This window comes from Ailuropoda melanoleuca, chromosome 6 (genome assembly GCF_002007445.2).
Source record: "Ailuropoda melanoleuca isolate Jingjing chromosome 6, ASM200744v2, whole genome shotgun sequence".
In the NCBI taxonomy this organism is placed as follows: Eukaryota; Metazoa; Chordata; class Mammalia; order Carnivora; family Ursidae; genus Ailuropoda; species Ailuropoda melanoleuca.
Window position 1 is genome coordinate 104,125,557 of NC_048223.1, and position 17,362 is coordinate 104,142,918.

Below are 17,362 nucleotides of genomic sequence, written 5' to 3' on the forward strand. Positions count from 1 at the left end.
ACGTCGGGCCTGAGCATGGTGAGTCGTGTTCAGATGCTCTGAGGATGCAGTGGGCACGCGCCTTCCCTGATAACCCTGGGTTGGGGCCCCCATCCTCTTCATCACCACTGCTCTTCAGGTCTCCTGGGTTCCTTCTTACCTGCATCACTCATGTGCTGCCAGACCCTGCAAATCTTCCGGTGCGGCTTCCCAGCCCCTTTGTGATGTATCCCTAGATCATGTCTTTCTGGAATCCTTTTTCCCTTCTACTCTCTCGTTTACATTCCACAGAGGATCGTGCTCTTGGTGACTGGTCCCTTATTTTCCCCACTGTGTGGTTTAACCGTGATGTCTGCAGTGTGTTTTACTTACACCTGCCCTGTGGATGGGGACAGTTCAGTGAAGAACTGCTGGCAGGCCTGGCTTTAAGATGTGCTTGTCCTAATCACCATGCTCCCCCTCCCCAATCGTTACCCCCAATTTCTTGAAAGTAGAATGGGGCAGATCTGTATTCCAGTGAAGTGTTACCTTCTTGGGAGCCTGTTGGCTTTCCTTAGAAGCAGAGAAGAAAGCAAGTAGGGCCAGGGAAGGAATTCTCTGTCCACCACATCAAGTCCCAGATGGCTATTTTTTTTTCCTGCTTTACGCACTTTGTCTAGATGAGTCTTGGGTTCAAATCAGGCAATTCCCCAAGAAAAGTAGAGGTGATTTTTCCTGCTGTTTAAGATGAGATTTCCCTAAGCTTTCCCTCTGTATCCATGTGTCCATTTGTCAACAAAGTTTTATCCTGAAAAAAGCTCTGGGGTTCCTATTTCATACAACAAATTGTGCTCCCCAGCACTTCTTGTCAGTTCACTTCTGAGGGCACAGAGGGTCTTGTAGAGAAAATGACTGGTATGAATTGAATGAATGACCTTTTTCATAACCTGGAGTTGAATTCTGAAAACTTTTTATGCTTTTTGAAAATAATGTAGTTTAATGGCAACAGTTCTTCAGTAGAGCCCAAATAGATTGGATGGCTAATAAATGCCTGGGTTGGTTCTTTTTGTTTTTGGTAAGGCTGTTTCATCATTTTCCCTTCAAGATCCTCACATCTGTGCTCATACTGTCACATCCCAAACCAAAGGAATGGTTTATGGGGCCCTTTCTCTGACCTGCTGGCATGCCATCTCCCCTGGTGGAGGACTCCAAGGCCAAAGGATACAAGGGGGAAGTTGTGGGAGTTCTTTGTCAAAGTGCTTTTCCTGCTAGGAGATTCAGGATCGTGAAGTGCGCAAACAGGAGGCCAGCACAGAGCGGGAATGTTTAGAGTGAGCCGGCTTCCTTACTGCGATTCTGCTACACCATTGACTTGAGGGCAGTGGGTCCAAAAATGAAGTTACTTGCTTCAAAATATCCATACCCACAAGTCAAAGATTACCTCTGGTGAGAACCCTCCCTCAAAAAAAGACTGGATATTTAATACATTTTTTTTGTTTGTTTTAGTGTTGGAAAGGTTTCCTTGGCAAATACTTCCAAGTATCTCAGGAACTTGTGAGACTCAGAAGGACTATTGCTGTTTTCGTGGGAAGAACGTGCACTCAGCCGCTTGGGCTCCAGTGCCTGTGGTGAGGTTTGTCTTGGCCCGGACTCTTCAGGCCTTGTCGATAGCCTGGCCAGACATGGCTCTGGGAAGAGCTTAATGGGAGAGCAGACCATTCAGGGACCTATTTGTGCTTAATACGATTCATGATACAATGTCTAAGCCACCTTTTCTCTAGTAATAAAATGAAGCAAAGGGATCTTACTTTGTAGGAAGAAACGTAAACCAGACCAAAAACTGGTTTAAGTTAGAAAATAGAAAGTACTTAGACGTACAGTAACAGAGTCAGCAAGCTTGAGATAAAATGTTGTGTTTCACTGGCAGTACTTTTTTGTGCTAGAGGTCTTCCGAGGAACTTCAGAGTACTGCATATATTTTATTTTTGAAATTGCATATCTTTGTTGGAACAAGTCAGATTGCTGTGGCTTTGGGATGAAGCTATGTCTGACGACAGGGAGAAATGGTTGAGATTGCCAGGTAACACAGGTGGGTTCGTTCTGTGAACAAATGCATTTTTTTTTTTTTTAAGAACTTGCTTTCTCTTTCTATATGCTCAGCAGTGAGAGAACAGTGAAATGCTGGATCGTGTTAGTGGAGGTGGAGGCTGGGACGATGTGGGTTTTACTGGAAGTCACCCGGCTCTGCTTCCTCGCTGCCGAGCATGTCCTCCGTGCTGTTTGGTGGTAGTGTGGCATTTTCTTCTGTTTGTAAGGCTGCTCGGGTAGCTAGCTCCGTGGTAGAGATTTCATTCTAAGGGCCTCCCAAAGTTGTGTATCATTTGAAATTGTTCCATTTGAGAAAAAACTTTGAGAAGAGCCCTATGCTCTAGTCACCAAGATAAAAATGTCATGAGAAACCTCATGTATTGCATATTGAGATAGAAACTTCTAAACCAAGTGAGGAATTGGGCCATTGACTATATGGCAACAACTGCACCATAGTTGCCGTTTTTCCCACCATGAAAGAAAGGTTAAATAGTTTCCATAACAGGGACTGTGTACAAGGCTCCCACCCTTAATGCAGACTTAGAGCTGCACTTACTCGCCTCAGGCTATTTGTGGTGAATAAGAGTATTTTTAAATGCTATGGCAGCCCTGGAAAAACTGCTGGGCTTTAAAGTTGTTGACAAAATATTTCTTGAATAAATAAATCTGATTTAGAAATATCTAAACATGAACAAAGTACTTTTAAGTCTGACATGTCACTGCAAGTGGCTTTTTAAAGTAGCTGCTTGAAACCAGTAACATGACTAAAGGATTTGTAGCTCCGAGTTATTCTAGTTCTATTAAGAACCACTTCGAAAAGCACCTTAGAAAGGGTAGCTCGAAGCTCTTGCTTTCTTACTTTAGGTCTCAGCAGAGCTATGCTTATGGTAGGAGAAAATTAAAGTCTAACAAACAGAATTACTAAACTTTCTTGGCTTTAATTTTTCAAAATCTGCTGACCGTCTTTGTAGAAATGAATGAATGGGGCAAGTCCTCTTACAAAGGGAACCCCCTTACAAAGGGTCACAGGTCTGCTGCAACTGTGACCAGCTACTGGGTGTGGCAGGGTCCCTAAGATTGGGAGTTCAGTCTAGCACACCCCAGAAGGGGTGTCTGGTGCTTCAAATACCCAGGGAAGAGATTTTGGGAAATCTGTGTTCTCATAGTCTAACATGCCTCAGTTTGAAACAAAAACATTTAAGTAAGTTCAGCTTCCTTAACTGTGGGCAACAGAGAAACTCACTTTCGTGTTTTAGCAAGCCCGACTCCATCTGTCCTGAGTGCCTGCCCCTGGACTGCCTAATTCCCTAGCACACTCTTCTAACAGCAATAATATGCAGAGAAGCAACACTCTGTTCTGGGTCTTAGATGCTTATGGAATCCTAGCTCTTTAAAATAGATTTTGGTGATCCCGAAGAAAGCTCTGACCAGCAGTGGAACAACTGTGTGCTTTTTATTGCTCCATCTTTGGATCCACTGTCAGACATTTGGCTAAAAAGAAATGCTTACAAAGATAAGATCTTATGTGGCTAACAATACAAAAAGTGTGGTGAATTGAAAGCCAAGTGCTCATGATGGTCCTTGCTCTAAAAGGGAAAAATACATAAATGTACTATTAGAAGTTAGGCTCTGTAGTTGTAATAAGTCCCTTCAAAATTATTTGAGCAAATTTAAGACTGTGTCAAACTGGGCATGATCTCCATCTTGAATGAGAATCATAGCTGGGGTGACAAACATCCTAAAATTTAAAATGGGGACAGTATTTAAGTGCTAGTTTCAATAGCATTTGTAACCTGATTTATTATTATTTTTAGGATTTGAGGGAGCACATGCAAGTGGGCGGGAGGGGCAGAGGGAAAGACTCAAGAGGACTCCCTGCTGAGCGTGGAGCTCGATACCATGATCTGAGCCGAAATCAGGAGGCAGCCACTCAGCTGACTGAGCCACCCAGGTGCCCTGGTAACCTGATTACTTTTAAAGTAGCAATATATTCCTAAGGGATACCAGTTAGAATGTTTCTTGATATAACTTAATGTAAAGTCCATATATACTGAAAGTGATGAGGTAACATGGTCTTGGCTATGTTACTGAACTGTGTTCCCTTCCTATAAAATCATTTTTAAAAAGCCTTACCTCATAGACCTGTACCAAAAGACTTCCCATGAAAAAGTTGTGAGACCCTGTAGGTACTGTAACTATTAGTCATGCCAGACTGTATTTCCTTTACAAGAATGTCAAACTGATGTCACTAGCCAAACCGACACCCACCTGAAGACCAACCGTTACTACAGTTATGCTACAGGAAGGGGTCCAAGTCAGCATTAGAAATATTATACTTTATTGAATTCTAGAGCAGCTAATTTACCCTCTGTGTTCACCAGTGAGAACAGAAGGAGTAGACGAAGGGTAAAGTACAAGTCTACACTACTGTGGGAACTGCTGTGGCCATTCGGACTGCGCCTGTGAGGCCGTCCGAGACCCGAAAGTACACAGTGATGGTCCAGTCCTGTTCAAAACAAGTGACTGCTCTTCGGATTCGGAATTCACTCACACTGATCGTGCCCTCTGCTCTAGTATGGTTCTGACTGACTTACTTACAGAGCCCTCTTCCCATCCTCTACAGCTTGGCTCTGAACTACAGCAGTCCACCCTAGCGGACAGAGAAGGCTGGAACTCTGGGCAGCACGAGCCACACCGGCCCACACTACAGAATTCACTCAGTTATGCTCTAATGGAAGGAGGTGGCTCCTCCTTTTCTTTTCATGGGGCTTGCGCCTTCTTCCTCTTGAGGCTAAATTCTTTCTATAGGTTGATCCCAGATGAGAAAAAGACTTTCTTGATAACAAGCATTTCTGCCATCAAAAAAAAAAAATGTAAGAAGAACTCAAAACAGAATCACTCACTCCAGTGCCTTCCAGCCCTACAGCAAACCCGATTCTTGTGCAAGGCCGCTGAAGCCCCCAGTCTGCCCAGAGGCACGGAGGACACTTCAAAGCTTATAAAAGGAATCTTGACCTTAACAGAAGACTACATTTGATAATGGAAACAATATATTTCTCCACCGATATACAATACTGTGTAATGCACTGAAAATTTCAGGATGGATTTTGGAGTAAGAGCACAATTTGTAACATAACATCATTTTTGGACCTCTTGCCATCACCCTTACTCCACTCTGAGACTCTTCACCACCCCGGGTGTCTCCAGTACATACTGAGGATGAAACGAGACAAGGGAACAGTGTCATAGCCACGATGGCGCCATCTGCATGCAGGTCAGCCCGGCTTCACCCTTACTTTCCTTTTGTACAGACTCCATTACAATTTGAACCATCTGCAAAGAGTGCAAACAAAACTAAAAAGTATCTCTCTCTGATTAGAATATTTTAAAGTCTTCAGAAACTTTCCAGATATACCTTTGACGGGGTTCCCCCACCCACCGCTAGAACCCATCCTTTGCTCCTGTGAGTCCTGCCAGGCTTGTGTAATGGGTGCTCAGTTTTGGTTTTCCTCCTTATTCTTCTTCCTCTTCCTCCTCTTCGTCATCATCTTCATCATGGCAGTGGGTAATTTCCTGGGGGGCCAGTGGGAAGAGGTTGGGGGGTTTAATTTCACTAATCGACCGGGTCAGCTGGTGTCGCTTGTAGTCGGTATCTTTGAAGTCAACTGATGTGCGATTCCGGGTGGCAAGAGGGGATTCCATCTCATTGATATCTACATGTGTATGTTCCACCGTGGATTCATGAGGCATCTAGAACAAAGTCAGAGGTTCAGAAAGCAGGTGGAGTAAAACAGTTTCCTAAATCCTAACCCCTTCTCCTGCTTGTTAGCTGGCTGTGCAGAGGCCCAGCCAATTTAGATACTAAAGCATCTTCTAGAACTGTATTTTTCCTCTCTTCTTCAACCCTTAAAACTGTCCAGATCATTATAGCCCAAAACTAGAAAAGATGGGGGAGAAAGATTAATTCACAGGAAAGAAAGTCGTGAACTATACAGATCAGCATATATATCAGCACTAAATAAGAGAAAAATGGTTTTTATATAAGTGCTAACAAAAGAGGAAAGTCTTCACTACTCAAACTTTTAATACACTTCAGAGTAAAGTTATACCACCCTACAACATTCGATCTGGATGCTACTTTCTCAGAGATCCCTTTGTGCAACCATGTAACCTGCTCATGAGCTCCTGCACAGTACAAAGAAGGACCCGGGCTCAGCTGGTTAAGCATCTGCCTTCGGCTCAGGTCATGACCCCAGAGTCCTGCTTCTCCCTCTGCTTATGCTCTGACAAAATCTGAAAACATTAAAAAAAAACCCAAAAACTCCCAAACTCCTGTGCCACCCCACAAACCTGGTTGCAGATCTCAGCCTTAAAAGTGTATCTTAATTGTAAATACTAGCCTAAGACTGTATTAACTCACCAAGACGTGGGCAGCTCTGAAGAGGTAGCTGAATGGATAATACAGCAGGTTGATGAAGGATGCTGCATAGAGATCAGCGTATCGCATCACCTGACTGGCAAAGAGGGTCTGCCGCGAGCCACTGCGAAACAGGCTTCCCATCATCCCATAGCACATGTCCATGTCATGAGTTACTTTCTAAAACAGAAAAGATTGAATTCAAATATTTACTGAGTGCTGGCTATGTGCCAAGCCCTGTATAATAGAAGAAATATAAAAAGCAAAACTTGATCTTCCAAGTTTTCTCCCAAATCCCATTTGGATACCTTAATACGCCTCTGGATGGAACTAATGTCTGGGCGCTCGTTGCTGCTGCTGTCAAGATGCCTGGAGACGAAAGAAAACACCACTGAAAATCTCTAGAAAAGACAGCCCTACACCTAGGTGATTCCCAAAGCTGTAGAGGGCTTTTAGGGAAGAAATGCAGAAACTTACTTGTAGAGTTCAGCCAAGAAAATATCCAAGCTCTGAAGCTCTTCAAAAAGTGCTAAAGTTTGGAAAGAAAAGAAAAGTGTTTTAAAGGCTGCAGACAGGACTGACAAAGCTGCAGGCGCGTGTTCAAAACGACTTCCTTCTCCTGCCCTGTTTGGGATCTGGCAGCAGAGGAAAGCCTTGATTTCTTCTTTATGCCTTTCCTCCTATTTCAACACTGCTGGCTACACCTCTCCTTTCCAAATGGATGCTGACTCTGAGCTTACAGAGTGCTAATTCACATGCCACCTCCTGTGTGTCAGCAAACAACTGTTAACAGTTGTTTTCAGATCATTTTCAGAACAAAGAATGAGGAGTAGGTGAGGTGTCTGGAGTCACAAGTGAGCCGAATCAACTAGTCTACAGAATTTCCTAGGTAGAAAGTTGCAAATGGGGATGAAAAGCTAGTCAGAAAATCCCACTAAGGACAACCAACAGGCAGTGTCTGTTGCATGCTTTTGAGGTGTTCCAGTCCTTCTCAACCTGGTTCCCCCAAAGAGAATAAAGCCCTAATGGATCTATTACATACAACAAATTTTATCATTTTTGGGAGAACTGAAAAATCATGCAAATCAATTTCTCTGTTCGGTGGTTCAGGTGAGCAACAGTGGCTGAGAAAGGCTGTTACTTGTATCCTCTATAAACACACATTACACCTCAGTTAAGTCTCAGTGAAGTAGGTATTAGCCTCATTTTTCACATCTGAGGAAACTAAAGCACAGGGTGTCCTAGTAACTTCTAAGGGCATTAAGCTGGAGTAAGTACCCGAGGCAGTACCTTTCCCCGTGCTGTGCGTGATGCTAGCAAGGACTAGCTGGAGAACTACATGTCAAACATCTTTACCTAACTAGAACTACAGCTCAATTCAGCATACAGTTCAGAGAATACCATTTGGTCTCATTTTCTGAAGAGCAGGAAAAAAAAAAGACATTACCACTCTGAGCCATCAATGCCACCAAACCACAGATACAGGCTCGTGGCAGAGAGACTGGAACTAGTAGGTGTGGTTGGAAAATATGGGACAACAGAGGAAAGTGGAATTCACAGTTTAGTTGCTACAGTAATAGAACTCAAGATAGCAACATTCTGTGCTTAACTGGGAAGGAATTCAAGAAGGCTGAACAAGATAACCTCCCCTATTTCCTCAAATTCTGGAGTTCTATACCATACCTGGCTAGAGGGAAGTATCCAAATACCCTGGGACTACCTCTGCCCCTTTCTCCGCACATACAAAGTAATGAGTTCATTAAAGAGGACTGATTCCTAGCTGGCCCTTAGGATATAAAGATTGTAATGGCTCCTTACCACTCTTATCAGTCCAGACATGCAGTTCCTGTGCAAGTTCAGGAATCACCAAGAAAGTTCGCCACCCTTGCCGTTTCTTTGATTTTAAAATGTCTCCAAAAATGTGATCTCCAATATACAAAATGTCCTTGCCCTTGGCTCCCAACAGGTCACAGACTGTATCTGATGAACCTGAAATGGTGAAATGAACAATGGGAAAACAAAAATGTCTCCCTGTTAAAAACCATCATTCTAGGTACCATCACCATTAAATACTGTACTAATTTTATTCTTACGCAAGGAACAGACTAGGTAAAGAGCTCACCTTTCTCAAAGACCCACCACTGTTTTCATCATTCCTTTTACTGCCTCTAAGGCAAGGCCTTCAGCTCCACTGTGCTAACCAAAGCTCCTGATGACCAAATCCAAGAGCAACAAAACCACGTCTCAGCATTAGTGAATCTGACCCTCCGAAAGTACCACCACCATTTCTCATCACAGATCTGACAATGTGGCTTTGTTCAGTTGTTTCTCACTGCAACATAATCTGCATATCTGTGTCCATAAAGGCTCCCTGAGGATCCCTTTGAGAACCGCCTCAAATAGGTAAAAGGATGAGGAAAAACTGATCCTTTTAGGAAAATCAAAGATTCATTAAGTCAGGGCACCTTGAGTGGCACAGTGGGTTAAATGTCTGCCTTTGGCTCAGGTCATGATCTCAGGGTCCTGGGATGGAGCCCCCATCAGGCTCCCTGCTCAGCGGGGCATCTGCTTCTCCCTCTGCCCCTGACCATACGTGTACACGCTTTCTCTCTCAAATAAATCTTAAAAAAAAAAAAAAAAAACCCACAAAACTCAATAGGTCATACTAACAACTTCTCAAACCCATTTTCCCCGACTCCTATTGCATTAGTAGGCGACGGGAGCATTCACCTCCAGTAGACAGTATCTTCAGAATAATAAAGAGTATAAGTGGCACTATGCCAGGAGGACACCAAAGCTTTCACAAGGAAGTCTGAACAAAGACAAACTAAGGTGAAATCTGTGACTTACCTCCTGAGTAGACAATGCCATGCTGTAAGGGGCCTGTGTAGGTACCAATTTTCAGCTTGCCAGTCTTCTGTGAGGAAAGAAGATGGACTTTGTAATAATTTACTGTTCAATCGCAATTGCCAACCAAAATGCGATTTGGATAGGCAGCTAAATGAACGGCACTTTTGAATTATATTCTTTTGGATTTATGTGGCTATCTCAAGATGTTTAAAACTTAGATTAAATTAAAAAAAAAAAAAAGCTATGGCCAGTAAGTTAAAAATACCTGTTTCCTTGGGAAGAGTAAGAGTAGGGAAAGGAGAAATAAGAACATGAGCTACCAGACAGATGATCCTCTCAACTTACAGTATCCACCTGACGCAGTACTGTGCCCTCTCCAAAAAAGAGGGGCTTCCGCGCATCCACCAAGATCAGGTCAAAGTAGGACTGCCATGGTCGATGGGAACTCCCAGGCTGATGAAGATGAGAAAGCAAAAGCCAAAACATCACTCCTAACCTTGAGGCACTAATACTTAATCTCACTCAGATGCAAGGAATGTAGACATATTAAGTATACCCAGAAGATCCCACTATTTTGTTAAAAACATTGTGTCTTCTTATAAGCCACATTCTTTTGGAAGCAGGCAAGGTAAAAACATAAATTTACACATTTTAAATCATTTTGTCTAATTATTTCACAGCAACTTAACATGAAGGAAAGTGTGCTCACACTCTGAAATGGGCTAACAGAGGCAAAAGGGGCCAAGGAGAGATGCAAATCAATACTCAAGAGACAGATTAAGAAAAGAGGCAGATCGGCATTAGAACTGAAGTATACAAACTAACATGGAACTATTACTAGCAAATTTCATTGGTTATGTTCTCAGAATAATGGCCCTAGGTTCACATCAGCCTTTGGCTCACATTGCAGGCTTGTCACAGCACTAACCTAGAAGTTATGCCCATTATTTCCATCCTGAAATGGAACCATGGTATTAAACTTGTAAAGTCAAGCTGAAGAGCAATGCCTGCTGTGCTTCTGGGCGATCTCAAAACAGATTTATGGATATTTATTCAAACCTACTACTAAAATCTCACAAGTATGTGACTAAGGTGCAATGAGTATTCCCTAAATCTAAGTGTAGTCCTACTGCAGGAATGAAGACTTCTCTGCTAAATGGCAAAGCTAACAGTTCTCTTGGCACAGCACTCAGCAATAACTAAGAGCAGATTCCAGAAGTTGTCAAGAATATATTTTCTGTTTCTTTTAATCACAGATCTTCCTCAACCAGAAAATTCCTATCTTTGCCACACAAACTTAACAATTCTACATAATATTATTCTGACCCCATCACACTAAATAACACAAATGCCTCCCTTTTATTTCTGTCTAGTTAGTTTTCAAAACTCTAGCAATGTTAAAACTATACTAGCTCCTGCATTACTTCCAATGTTAATGAAGATTTCTAGATGAGTTCTGACAATTCCCTTATTTCAATATTCCAGGATGACTAAATGCACTCATTATTACGAAAAGCAATGGTCTATTAAGTTACATGTGGTACCTTGGGGCCATGTGGGAAATCAAACAGGTAAGTCATAATTTTCTGGAAAAAAAAAAAATCCAACGTTAAGGTTCATATACTATTTTTGCAAAAGACCTAAAAAAAAAATCAAACCCAGGTTTTTCATAAGACACATCTTTTTCAATATAGGATTCATCACATTCTTGTTTCCTCTAAGTTTATGAAATCATGACTGCTAAAGCCAGAAATTAATGCTTCATCAAATAAAAACTGACATTCTCAGTAGGACATAGGCTTCTTCTGGGAAATTTTGCACCCTTCATCCATATACCCTTAGCCAAATTCTCCTAGAGGACTGGAACATACATTTGGAATGGTGTCTGAGGTAAGGGCATCTAGAAAACTAATGATTCACATGGGAATAATATACCTTGGCCTCCTAACTATTGTTCCTAGATTAACCAAGCCAACGAACCATTAGATTTGTTGGCTTTGTAAGACTGCTTACTCCAGGTCACATCTCTAAATCAAGATTTTACATAAAGAGAACTGGGGAGCACTGAGCTGCCTGCTAGTACTATAAACTTGTAACTGTCTTAGCAAAAGTAAGATGAGGCCAAGGAGCTGAATCGGCTTTTCTACATACTTTAATCATGGCAAGAAAATGTTTAAGTTATAAGGTAGTACATTTTGATGGCTAAGAGTCAAACCATCTACTGCTGTCTGGCTCCCAACAGCAGGGAGAGCATTTATACTTGTACGATAAATGTGTGACTTCTCGAGTTTATATAAATGATGCACTAGAGAGACATAGAAGCCATTTTAATCAGCACAAATGTTTTAACCTCCAAATTAAAACCTTCAAGTAGCCAATTGTAATCAGGGAAAATAGTCAAACGAAATACTGAGAAAAATCAAAGAACCACTCTGATGTAGCCCTTATGCTATAGATATTTTTTTCGTTCTGCTCTCCAAATTTCTGAAATGGCAAAAAACTACCCTCACTTAACAAAATACTGTCTTCATTATCTTCACAGTTCTTTAGGCCAAAATAATTCCTCTGTATAGACAAATATGAATATTAAGCACTTACATCTGTATATTTATAGTCACTGTTGGTGGCAAGAAACACTTTCCCTACTTCCTTCATTCGGCTCAGAAGCAAAGGCAATTTTCCCTGCAATGCAATATGATGATGAATGAAACACTAAAACACAAATATATACTCATTTACACTTGGACTTTTGTCCACTGGAATAAGAGTAGGGGATGTCCTCTAAGGGCTGGGTGGTTTCAGAATTTTACATTTAAAAGACCACATTATCACTATGCATGAATTAAGTATTAATATATATAGTATACATGGTATATATAATGGATAGGTTTATTTATAAAATTATACATATAGATGATATGCTTATTCAATATGCTTATTCAAAACACTTCGGGATTCCTCGCTGACTCAGTGGAGCATGAGACTCTTGATCTCAGGGTTGTGAGTCTGAGTCCCATGTTGGGTGTAGAGATTACCAAAACAAACAAAACTCCAAAACTTAAAAAAAATTTTAGAAATAAAAACATCTCTACCTTCCTCATGTCTGCCTCAAGAAAGAGTTTAAATTACTTTGTAATCTCAGAGTATACGAGGTACGTAAAAGGTCAGGAAAAGCTGATTTTAAATATTTTATTTATGTTAGAGAACGCATGCACAATCACATGCACGAGCAGGAGCAGAGGGAGGGGACAAGCAGGCTCATCGGAGCTCCATCCCACTACCCCGAGATCATGACCTGAGCCGAAATCAAGAGTCAGCACTTAACTGACTGAGCCACCCAGGTACCCCAGGAGGAGCCGATTTTAAACATCACCAGCAAAATACTCTACATGGAGAGTATAAGATATGGCTTCACCAAATATACTTTTGTTTTATAAAACACCGTGCAGGATGCAACCTAGAAATGCCCAGACCCATCTGCAGATACATGAGGAAATTCTAACTCCTGACGTCACCAGAAGGAAAAGCAGCTTTTCCTTCTCTCACAGTAAACAGGTTTCTTCACTCAAATCCTCCTGGACCTCCTGAACCCCTCAGTATTCTCTCGTAACAACAAGAGTGTAAGTGGGGGTGGAAACAGGAGGTACAAAGACTAAAAACAATAAGAAATCTGTACCAAAGTACTTCAAAAAAATATTACATTCTGTTACTCTGTGAGAAAAGGAAGTAGTACCTCATCTTGGAGCTACGTTTGTTTCCTTTTTATTTTAAAAAAATTCCAGGGACTCCTAGGTGGCTCAGTCCATTAAGCATCTGCCTTTGGCTCAGGTCATGATCCCAGAGTCCTGGGATCAAGTCCTGCATCACGCTCCTTGCTCAGCGGGGAGCCTGCTGCTCCCCTTGCCTGCCACGCCCCTGCTTGTGCACCTTCTCGCTGACAAATATTTTAAAAACTATAAAATAAAATTAAAATAAAATAAAATAAAATAAAATAAAATAATAAAATAAATAAAATAAAATAAGATAATAAAATAAAATAAAATAAAATAAATAAAATAAAATAAAATAATGTAATTCCAGACATCAGGTTGTGATCTCAGAGTTGTGGGATTGAGCCCCATAGGGCTCTCTGCTCAGCACAGAGTCTCCTCGAGACTCTCTCCCCCAACCCCTCTGCCCTTCCCCCCAGCCTGTGGGCAGACTCTCTCATATAAATAAATAAACAAACAAATAAAAGCTTTAAAAATAAAGTAATTCCAGACTTACAGTGCATTCAGTATATTCTTCATCTAGCTTCTCTTAATATTCAGATCTTACATAACCATAGTAAAATGATCAAAACTAAGAAATTAACATTGGTACAATTCTATTTACATATTTTTTAAATCTTTCAAGGTATTGTATAGCATTCCTCATTATTCCCTGTTGATTTAATTTAAATAATGGTCACATATATGTACATTTTTGAGATTATCTAGTGCTCTGGTTATGATCTGGATCACATTCTGGCGTGACCTGTGGCCTTACCTCTTACTAACTGTATGAACTTGGGCAAGTTATGTAACCTCTGTTCCTCAGTTTCTTTATCTATAAAGCAGAGGTAACAAAACCTACCCTCAGGGTTCTGTTGAAGATTAAATAGCATATAATCAGTACAGTGATGTGCACACAGTAACTACTCTAGCTGCTATTATTATTAGAGCTAAAAGGACAAATGAAATACTGAGTCGTCTTGCCTATGAACAAACAGGAAAAACTGTACTAAGACCTATGCTCTTGCTGCAAATTCCTGGTTATTATACTTGACAGATATTGTATCAAGACAAAGAAGTATCTTCTCTTGTCCATTTCATTATAAATTGGCTTGTTATTCATTTCCATGATTTGCAAATCTATTTTCCCCTTTATTACTTACATCTTTGACTACATACTTCTCAAGATTTTCAACTGTCTTTTCCTTAAGGGAGCCCTAGAGGAAGGAAAAAAAAGAAGAAAATCAGTTTTTAACAGGTTGTAAGAAAAATTAGGTCTATTATCAACCCAAATGCATTTCTTAGGGGCGCCTGGGTGGCTCAGTCATTAAGTGTCTGCCTTCGGCTCAGGTCATGATCCTAGGGTCTTGGGATCGAGCACCGCATTGGGCTCCCTGCTCAGCGGGAAGCCTGCTTCTCCCTCTCACACTCCCCCTTGCTGGTGTTTCCTCTCGCTGTGTCTCTCTCTGTCCAATAAATAAATAAAAGCTTCAAAACAAAAACAAAACAAACAAAACAAATGCATTTCTTAAGTATTTACCAAAATGGAAAAGTAGATAAACTAGAGAGGGCCACGATAAAGCAACAGATATGATTTTTTGCAACTCTACCTTTCCAAAATGTATTTAAAATATAAAACCATTTTTATTTTAAACTAGAAATCAAAAGGAATTTCCTATTTTATTCAGTATAATTTATAGTAAATGTAATAGTAATTAATGTTATTAGTCAAGCAGGAGGTATTGGGAAAAAACATCCCATAATCATCCTCAAAGAGTAGGGTTAAGTATAATTTTAACACTAAAATCTCTTCTAAGTTTGGGAAATGTAAACTGAAATAAAAGCTAGAAGCCAAGTACTATCACTAAGGAAAGACCAGCATTACTTCTGAAACTAGGACAGCCAAAGACAAGAACAGAAGTATTCCAGAGAGCTGTCACTAGGGGGCAAATCCTTTTTTTTTTTTTTTTAAATGGAGGAAAAATTCTGCTCTATTTGCACTTGGAAAGTTAATGTCAGACCATAAAACACACGCCATAGAGTGAACAGGTGAAGCAGGAGCTCCTAAGTACCTTGTAATGAACCCAGTCGACAGCATCTCTTACATCCTGGAACATACTTCGGTAAGACATGAAGAGGTCCCCGTCTTTAAATCCTGTTTCACAGCTGTACAAAGATGAAAAGAACATGACAGGGAATCCAAAAAGAGGGTAAATAAGATGAATATCAAACATTGCCCCGGGGACCCAAAGGTTCCATTACCACATGGATATAGGCTGTGGCTAATTAGGAAAATAATTACTCCCTAATGAAAATCCATTTTGACCACCGGAGAGGACTATAGTGTTCAATGGAATACAATAATTGTGGACAAATATAAAGTGATAGAATAATATACTGAAGTGAAAGATAAAACTCAGTTCCAAAAGTATCATGTTCTTTCATTCATCACTTTTAAAAAACAGGTTCCCATCAAAGAAACATTTAAAACTTAAAATTGGTAATTTAGGGTCTCTCCATCCTGACTTTTCTGACGTCGTCTCTAGGTACAAAGGTATGGCCTATTTTCTATTTAGCTTAGTGACTTGGTGCTCCACCAGATTTAGTGCCTTAAAGCGGATAAGGCCTACAGAGGATAAGAAGTTAGCAAACTCTTGACACACATGGCTGAACTTTCAGCAGTGGTTATACAATTCCCCCTAAAAAAGGAGAGGATAACTTGTTCAAGACTTAAACACAATTTTACCTCAGGGAGGATAAACCATATTTACTCCCCAGTCAAACCTCACTGGGCCTGGGAATAAGACTAAATTACCACCCCTGAATGGCTCCTGGGCAGCTGCTGTGAAATGAGTTGGGGGTTTCCGTGTAATTCTGCTTGGACAGATAATCATCACACAAACCTCCCACTCAGTTGTCACAATTAGCACCTCTGCTGGCCGTCTTCATTCCCAGGAGAAGCCAATCAGAAGTGGTCCCTTCCAAACATGGCTGCAGCACACTGGCAAGGAGAGGGGCCGTGTGGGAGGTGAGAGCCTGCATGGAGCTGCCGGTGCTGTCCCATCTCTCGGGCTGGCAATGTGGCATCTCTCACTAGCACTAAATTCACTTCAGAAAAGCAGAAAAGACCTACAATGGCCAGTTCTCTAAAACCCTGTACATTAATTTTAAAAAATCAATCGGAAAAAGAAAATTATACCATATACATACCTGGTATATCTAGGACAATTAGTAAAAAAATCTACAAGGCAGGCCAACAGGTAGGTCTCTGAAAAATGAAGAACAGATATTCATAAGCTTAAGTGAGATAATTCAAACTTATTTTATGATCTCCCCTGAGCAAAGACAAATGATCATGAAAAGAAGGGAAAGCATCCGTAATAAGTAAGCACAGAATGAGTCTACCTGGTAGGTTGAACAGTGTGTTCAGAATGTAAAATCTTTCAGTGTCATCTCGTTGGATAAATTTATTTGGATACTGCTCTCTAGTTTCTGGTCTGAAAGAAAAAACTTTAAATTAACTGACATTCAAGAAATGAACATTGTAATAGCTATGAGAAATATTCATCATTCAAAAATTCGTTCAAATATGTTGGTACACTACACGCAAGGAAGGGTTCTAAATATTACACATGAGTAGCTACGAAGATAAACAAGCTCGGGTTCCAGCCCTTAAAAAGTTCTTAGTCTGGTAAGGGAGGCGAGTCACATACACCGTTATCACCAGGTTAAAAAAAAAAAAATCACAACTGGCGCAGGAAAGGTGCAGAGAGCTATGTGAAAAATGGAGGAAGAGAGGACCACTTCAACTAAAGGGGTAGGAAAAAAGTGAATGTGAGGAGAGGGAAATCTAGGAAGGATTCATGAAAAAGGTGGCATAGAGGTTGGTCCTTAAAGGCTCAGTAGACCAATTCAAAAACGAGTCCAACTGGAGAAGAGTGAGGGGAGCAGAGGAAAATAAAGCTAGAAAGATGAACTGAGGCAGATCATGCTATTGTTATTTTTCATTCAGGGGCAACAGAGTGCCACTAGTAGACTTTGGGGTTTGTTTTTTGTTTCTGTTTGGTTGGTTTTTGCCACTGACAGTTTTTAAGCAAAGGGATAAAACCATCAGAGCTAAATTATAAAAATATTCAACTAGTAACAATTTTAGGATAAAAAGGAGAAAGTAATGTGATTATGTTGCAAAATGGCTATAAATTCTTCCTATGCATTGTAATGTGTGACTCTGCAGTTCCTCTGATTGAGAGGCTTGATCTAGTTCCCCATCCTCAAACACAGGCTCGAACAGCAGCGA

The 17,362-nt window shown here is 40.8% G+C and overlaps 1 protein-coding gene across 5 annotated transcripts in view; it reads right to left on the reverse strand.

Moving 5' to 3' along the window:
* Window positions 1–4,361: 4,361 nt before the first annotated feature.
* Window positions 4,362–17,362, reverse strand: part of NT5C2 (5'-nucleotidase, cytosolic II) — an 81,144-nt gene continuing 68,143 nt past the window's right edge. For 4 of the 5 annotated variants that reach the window (XM_034663206.1, XM_034663204.1, XM_034663205.1 and 1 more), the window contains 13 exons: window positions 16,471–16,562; window positions 16,276–16,333; window positions 15,138–15,231; window positions 14,229–14,282; window positions 11,912–11,995; window positions 10,858–10,899; window positions 9,659–9,766; window positions 9,314–9,380; window positions 8,282–8,452; window positions 6,941–6,992; window positions 6,772–6,832; window positions 6,467–6,643; window positions 4,362–5,796 (listed from right to left, as the gene is read on the reverse strand). In XM_034663206.1, coding sequence (XP_034519097.1) covers window positions 5,560–5,796; window positions 6,467–6,643; window positions 6,772–6,832; window positions 6,941–6,992; window positions 8,282–8,452; window positions 9,314–9,380; window positions 9,659–9,766; window positions 10,858–10,899; window positions 11,912–11,995; window positions 14,229–14,282; window positions 15,138–15,231; window positions 16,276–16,333; window positions 16,471–16,562 — 1,297 coding nt within the window. In that variant the 3' untranslated portion in view covers window positions 4,362–5,559. Of the gene's footprint in view, window positions 5,797–6,466; window positions 6,644–6,771; window positions 6,833–6,940; window positions 6,993–8,281; window positions 8,453–9,313; window positions 9,381–9,658; window positions 9,767–10,857; window positions 10,900–11,911; window positions 11,996–14,228; window positions 14,283–15,137; window positions 15,232–15,968; window positions 16,093–16,275; window positions 16,334–16,470; window positions 16,563–17,362 lie in introns of those variants that run through there. The other variant, XM_034663208.1, reaches the window with a different exon arrangement.